This window comes from Cydia strobilella, chromosome 12 (assembly GCF_947568885.1).
Source record: "Cydia strobilella chromosome 12, ilCydStro3.1, whole genome shotgun sequence".
In the NCBI taxonomy this organism is placed as follows: Eukaryota; Metazoa; Arthropoda; class Insecta; order Lepidoptera; family Tortricidae; genus Cydia; species Cydia strobilella.
The window spans coordinates 3,545,929-3,553,025 of NC_086052.1; the positions used below are offsets into that span (position 1 = coordinate 3,545,929).

Below are 7,097 nucleotides of genomic sequence, written 5' to 3' on the forward strand. Positions count from 1 at the left end.
ATATAAAGCAAACATATCGAATCAAATTAGAATTACGTTATGAAACGCCAATTTTAAAATTATTGAATTAAAATGAATATATTACCAAGCGATGCACGATGATGATGATTCCACGATGATAAGCAAAATACTTGTCGCTCTTTACTATGTAGAAAATTAAGGAGCTTCTAATATTGGACGGGGAAAGAACAACCTAATATGTAATATCGTTGTCTGAATACCGACAACACAAGCCTTCTAGAGCTTACCTACTATGAGGATGTCCAATAATATTTATTCATTAATTTTATTTTGTAATATTGCCACAGCCTTACTTCTCACTCGCTCTTCACTTGCACTTACCCAGGAACTAAAATTATTAACTCAATTATATATAATTGACGTAATAACTTATATTATAGCGCTGTAGTCCCTAATTTATTCACTTTCCGGGCGTCATGTGGAACTGTTTGAGAAACTTTGTCACTTCGTTTTGTACCGAAAGTTCGGTTCATGGCGTCAAGTATCTAATTAAGGATAAAAATAAACTTTCGAGGTTTTCATTAGTATTTAGGTGCTTCCACCGTATTAAGGGTCCCCGGCAAGCTCGGTTCTCCATACAAACGTAGTTATACGCTCTCAGTTTAAAACGAGTAGTTGTACTTACTATAGGATAAGGTGGCTGTAATTAGTTTATGTAGCATCAGGTACCATAGTTAAAAAAAAATCATCGAAAAGTTTTTCATACAAAACTTGTTTTTGCTCTCTTTCGTTTGTTTTATAAACTGTAGCTATATAAACTAATTATATACCTAGACATACCTCATGTCATTGTATGTGCAAAGTTTCATTACAATCCAACTAGTAGTTTTAAAATGAGAACGAAACTCCGTTTGCATGGGAAGGTGAAATTCGGCCGAGCTTGCCGGAGACTCTTAATGATTTGCCACACTGGATGTGTTCTGCGGTCAGCGGTCAGGTCAAACCCGCATTATGTATGAACAACATTGACAGTAACCTTTGAAGTTGAAGTTTGACCTGACCGCTGCCCGCAGAACACATCCAGTGTGGCAAATCCTTGAAACATTTTTAGTGCGAGCCCGCGTTTCCCAAAGATGCTACTGGTGTGTGATTCTCATCTTCTCCCTGTACTGCTGCGGACAGTTCTCCATACTGCTCTCGGCCCGTTTCCTGGAGATACCGATCAGGATGACCATCAAAAACGGACAGGCTCTCACGGAGAAGCTTCCTTTGCCTTCTGTCACTTTTTGCTCTGAAAAACCCACTGATCAGTGGTATGAAAAGTTCCTGGATGAAGTGTAAGCAAATTACTTTTTACTAGCTTTTTACCGCGATTTCATCTGCGTGGAATTAGTAATTTGTGTAGTTTATTTTTATCCAATCCACCCCTCTCTCTACCCCCTAAAGGGATTATTTAGAGAATAAAAACCATTTTATATCCTTCCCCACAGCTTAAACTATCTCCGTACCAAATTGCATCTAAATCGGTTCAGCGATTATTGATTCCCCATACAAACTTCAAACGTAATTTTCACCCCCTTAAGGGATGATTACTGGGGTATAAATTACCCTTTGTTCTTCCCCGGGACTCAACCTATCTCTATTATACCAAATTTCAACTCAAACGTGAAGAGGTAAGAGGCAGGCAGACTTTCGCATTTATAATAATTATAATATTATAGTACCTATATCGAATTATTCACTTAATCCTTTCGGCCCGTTTCCTGGAGATACCCCATCAGAATGACGATGAACTTAAAATATACTCGTAAAAAATTTAATGTACTTTCTAGGAAAATTCCTCCCGAGTACACCAGAGAAGTAGTATTGGAAGCCATGCGTCTGGGCGTCAGTAACCTGACGCCACTGTATATCGAGGATCAACAGCTACTGAACGTCACGCTGATGAACATGCTGGATCATGTCCTGGATTATAATCACATTACGGTATAGAACCATTGAGTTACTCAGTGCTCGTGCTCAGTGGAGGATGCGGACGAGGAGGGCCGACCCCAAGTAAATGTGACTACCGGTCTAGGGGAAAGAAGAAGAAGCCATACCAAATAATGAAATTGTCGCAATCGTAACCTGTAGGCGAGGGGAGCGGATCGTGAACATGACCAAAACGTCGTAAGCGCCGTAAAATTCATGGCGCTTATGTGTTTAGGTCGTTAGATCCACGCTCCGCTTCCGTAGCATTCCACGAAATTGTTTACCGTTGTCCCGTACGAACGCGAATTGCAGGTATAAGAGTTTTCTTTTCTGTTACATAATGGTCAAAAATATGCACAGAAAAATAATCATCAGCTTTAAACGCCGAAAAAAAGTCGCAACACAGGAAATAAAATGCGTCTGTACGGGATAGCCCGTGGAATGCTCCTTCCTGCTATTTGTTGTCGGCCGACGACAAATCATTGCACAAAGTACTTGTTCTCTGAGCCGGTTCTATACGTATTAATAGTTCAATGGAGTCATCAACTCATGAAATCATCAGGTCATCATTAAATACTTAAATGTTATTCCGTAGACTCGCGAGTTCGTCTCGCGCGTGTCTGTGCCCTGCGACGTGTTGTTGAGTCGTTGTGAGCTCAGGGGCGTGATAGTGCCGTGTGCGGATCTTTTCCAACGTGTCAATGGACAGTGTTGCCGGTTCTATGATGAGTATGATCCATTTAAAATTTATCTAAATTACCTTGCCCTTATTCTATTATATGGGTCAAATACATTTCAGAAAAAGGACAAAAGCCCGCTGCCAATACCGATTCAATCCCTTCTGTTATCCCACCATGATGTTCTGGGTCTTCCTTTACCTCTTTTTCCATCTATTTTTCCCTCAATTATGTTTTTTACTATTGAATATTTGGTATTCCTGTGAATAGATATGTCCAAATTAGGTTGTTTTTCTTCTTTTAATTGTCAATATGACCTCCCTGATTTCGCTTGTAATCTTTACGTTAATTGTAACTTCTATCTTGATTCCAGTCCAGAAACGTACGTTTCATCAGGAAACGTCTTTAGCAACAATCTCAAAGTTGTAACCACTATGGACTACGGTGACGCTTACGTCATGGTCCACAGACCACTGTCAGAGCCACTGATAGACCAGTCGTCGTTCACGATGGCTAATGGATACTATATCATGTTCTATATAGATCCGGTAAGGATTGAGAAGTCCGAGGAAGTTCATGAAATGGAGGAGAAAACGTGAGTGTTCTTTTATGCATTTAACTAATGGAAGAGGAAGCAGGACAGAAAGCGCAGCGTTAATACAGTCTTCTACAAATAGATCACCATAACAATATGGATAATAAAAGGCAACTCGCGGTCACCACACATTAGCACTCGTAATTATTTAGTATGAAAACAGCGCAACCACTTATGTTGCGTTCATGTTTATGACCTACAATTGTGTACCTACGTTAGAAATATCTAAAAAAATTTAGTTCTAGAGATAAATTAGGGTGATCGGAACTAAAAGTTGTTTGTAGTGTGTACTTAGTTCTTTATAGACAATGATGACTGTTGTTTTCAGAGGGATATGCGTCCACCCCGACGAGCAAGACTTGCGTTTCTTTGACTCGTACGACTACTTCAACTGCGCAGTGGAATGGATCATCAATGCCAGCATGGCTGTGTGCGGCTGCGCGGCCACTTATACGGCTGTGCCTGATCAGTATACTTGCAATTTTACAGGAATGAATTGTCTGAGGAAGTATTCTAGTAAGTCAGATTTTACGATTCATTTATTGACCAAGTCGACTCGTGCAACTACTTTATTAACTGCGCAGTGGATCTCATCATCAATGCCAGCATGGCTGTGTGCGTCTGCGCTGCCACTTATACGCCTGCGCCTGATCAGTATACTTGCAACTTTACTGGAATGGATTGTTTGAGGAAGTATTCTAGTAAGTAGCATTAACGATTCACATTAAGATGCAGTGATTGAAGGCAACAGATTTTTTGAAAAATCGTTAGGTTTTTTAGATTTTAATACGGTTGCCAAAGATATCATTAGCAATTTTGAGAGCTTTTCTCTAGTTCATCGATTCGAAACCTGATTAAACAACTTTCGCTCAATTAAAAAAATCACGAATGAATTTTTTTTAAATAATTTTTCGCAAAAGCTATTAACATGAAAATTTCTTCTAAAAATGCGTAATATTATTACTGATCGAACCCATCGATTACTGTTTTTTATAAAAAAATACTAAAAATAACAATTCAGTAAGAATGATATCTGCGATGCCGGGCACGCACGGCCGTCCGCTCAGTACTCAGCGAGATGCGTTCGGAGATATATCTACCTGAACTAACTGCACCTGAGTGTAATAAAACTGAAAACAAAAAGATGCCGATTTAACTGTAGTGTAGTTTACAATTAATAGTTCAATAACTTTCAGCTTTAAACAGGATGACCTACGGCCTCCACATCCACGACTATTTATCAGACCTGGCGGCGGCGGAAGGTATAGAGATGCAGACTTGTCCAGAAGTATGTACGTACACGCTTTACACGAAGAATTTCAAGCCCAGTGTACTGGTACCGGAATATGACTGTACGGGGTTTTTGTAAGTCTTCCAATGTTAAAGTTAGGTTAGGTTAGATTCTCTGTCCAAAGCCGTTTCTGTCCAGTCGACGGCGCCGAGTTCGCTGAGGTCTTTCTGCACTTCGTCTCTCCAGCGGTACCTAGGGCGTCCAGACGGAGTAGCATGGCGGTCTTTGGTATCGGAGGCCAAGATCCATTTCGGGTCGTCGCGCCACAGCAGTAAGTAAGTAAGTAAGTAAGGTTAGGTTCTACACAATAACATTTTAGCTGTATCTAAGAATTATAGTTTTGGTACAACAGGTAATCACGGTCTATATCCCGGTCAATATAAGTCTAGTGTATCTAAGAAGTTAACGGTTTAAAAACAAGTTTCTATGAAATGAAAATTCTGCGAAACATTACATTCTATGAAACAATTTTCTGTGAAAGAAGCGGACACCGTTGGTGTAGAAAGAGATATGTTATTATGGCGTATTTTTTTTTAATTGCAGAAGTGGAGTGGATTCTAAGAACGCGTACGTCGTGCATTTCACATATGAAAGACAATTCTATAAAATACATGAATTCGTCCTGATCACCGATTGGATAACATTACTAAGTTAGTATCAGAGTATCAGTAACAGTGGCGTAGCGTGAACTGGGCCTCGGGCGAGGCGCGAGGGCGTGGACGACGGCCCACTACGCCTACGCCTAGCTACGCCACTGATCAGTAACGACAGTAACTACCAATACTATTTATTTTGTTATAAGAACAAACTGTTAGGTTATGCGGATCCGTCCATACTTGCTAATGATCCGTGAATGCGTCGCTAGCGTATCAAACTAGTGTAGTACAGTCGCCATCAGATATATCGGAGCGGCCAAGGTGCTGCAAATATCCTAAGACGCCTCTATTGTCAAGGCGTTAAGTGCGTGTTCAGATATTTTTGAGCACCTCGGCCGCTCCGATATATCTGATGGCGACTGTACGTAAATTACGGCGTTATTCATAAACGCTTGTCAAGCCTAACAAGCCCTTGATAATCGTTTGTCCTTACCTTTTATTTAAATTTTAACAAAGGTTGGTTAGAACTTAAGCACAAATTAGAACCCCATTAGGGGTGATATTCCATTCTGTCCAATTTCTTTTAGTTCAATGTGTATTGCGTCTCATATTTTGCTTAATGAGAGAGTGGGAAAAAACAGACCTAATATTAAGTCCTGTTTTCGTAAATAATAATGTAGCTCCACATACTTACCTTGCTGTTTCATGTTATGTTCAACTTGTTTTTTAAATAAGTCATAAATTTTTGAGTTTTGTATGATTCACGGTTAGTTCCACTAGACTTATATTGACCGCGGGATATAGACCGTGATTACCTTTTGTATTATTTATGAGCTCCCGACCCGATATTTCGACGCAGTTACATGCATCATGTTCATAAATAATACAAAAGGTAATCACGGTCTATATCCCGGTCAATATAAGTCTAATAAATTTTTGGTCTCATGCATCTAATGTAGAATCTGTTTGAACGCCTGATTAATAGCGCTAGACTTATAAATCGTGCGTCCTAAACGCGATACACAAGCAGGCACAGTCGTGCTTACCGCTCGCCACTGTGGGTGGACACACTTAGGTCTAAGTTACCTTTACTTAATGTGGAGAAGACCGGCATATACAATGTATTGCAGCGAAGACCGTCATAAAGCAAGAAATCTCGTATTTGTATAGGTCACTCAGTATAAGGAAGAGCATCACTCCTGCTCTACTGACCTTATGTAAGGAGTATACTGTATAAAAACGCAGGAGGTAACGCAGCGTACTACGTAGGCGAACAACACGCGAACGCGAAGCGAAGCGATGCGGCGCGGGGTGAATCAATCCTTTGATACCTATAGAAGTGTCCTACGTGGGCGATCTCGTCACGAACGCGAACGCCGTGGGCCCGCCGCGCCGCGCCGCTTGGCTTCGCGTTCGCGAGTTATTCGCTTGTATTACGTAAGACGCTGCCTGAAGAGCTTGTAGAACGTATTCGCCTATAGACGGTCTTCTACACATTGACCTTAATATTTATGCTCTACAGGTAACCTAGGGGGCGTCTACGGTCTCTTCCTAGGCTGCAGCATGCTCACTATAGTCGAACTCGTGTTCTATCTCTGGACCCGAGTCGTCAGCAAAATGTGCGAGAACCATGTCCAAACTTCTGAACACCGCAAAATATCAGTGGAGAAAACTGATCATACTCGCAAAATGTCGGTAGAGAAAACTGATCAAACCAGCAAAATATCGGTGGAGAAAAGTCAGCAAGAATTGCCGGAGCTGTTAAAATTCAATAACTGATTTATTTATACCGGACAATATATAGTTCGTTTAATATGGAATGAAATAAACTATAGCTAGGTAGGTACTCATACTCACACTGAAACATACATACATTCTGAAAACCGCAAAATATCAGTGGAGAAACCTGATCATAGCCGCAAAATATTGGGGTAGAAAACTGATCAAAACAGCAAAATATCAATTCAATTCAATTATTTATTCATAAAATTTTACATTTTATACGT

At 40.4% G+C, this 7,097-nt stretch overlaps 1 protein-coding gene across 1 annotated transcript; it reads left to right on the forward strand.

Annotated features, from left to right (window-relative positions):
- Positions 1-358: 358 nt before the first annotated feature.
- Positions 359-6,870, forward strand: LOC134745842 (sodium channel protein Nach-like). The gene is made up of 10 exons (XM_063679932.1): positions 359-535; positions 1,095-1,298; positions 1,794-1,947; positions 2,528-2,661; positions 2,983-3,204; positions 3,533-3,720; positions 3,756-3,905; positions 4,401-4,569; positions 5,039-5,145; positions 6,614-6,870. Exons 1-10 carry the CDS (start codon positions 438-440, stop codon positions 6,868-6,870), a joined length of 1,683 nt encoding a protein of 560 aa, XP_063536002.1. The 5' UTR covers positions 359-437.
- The last annotated feature ends 227 nt before the right edge of the window (positions 6,871-7,097 follow it).

Excerpts from the sequence above, each read along its gene's own strand:
- LOC134745842 (XM_063679932.1), top strand. The coding sequence starts at position 438 with ATGTGGAACTGTTTGAGAAACTTTGTCACTTCGTTTTGTACCGAAAGT. Across the intron at positions 1,299-1,793 it reads GAAAAGTTCCTGGATGAAGT|GAAAATTCCTCCCGAGTACA; the intron begins GTAAGCAAATTA and ends TGTACTTTCTAG. Across the intron at positions 2,662-2,982 it reads TGTTGCCGGTTCTATGATGA|TCCAGAAACGTACGTTTCAT; the intron begins GTATGATCCATT and ends TCTTGATTCCAG.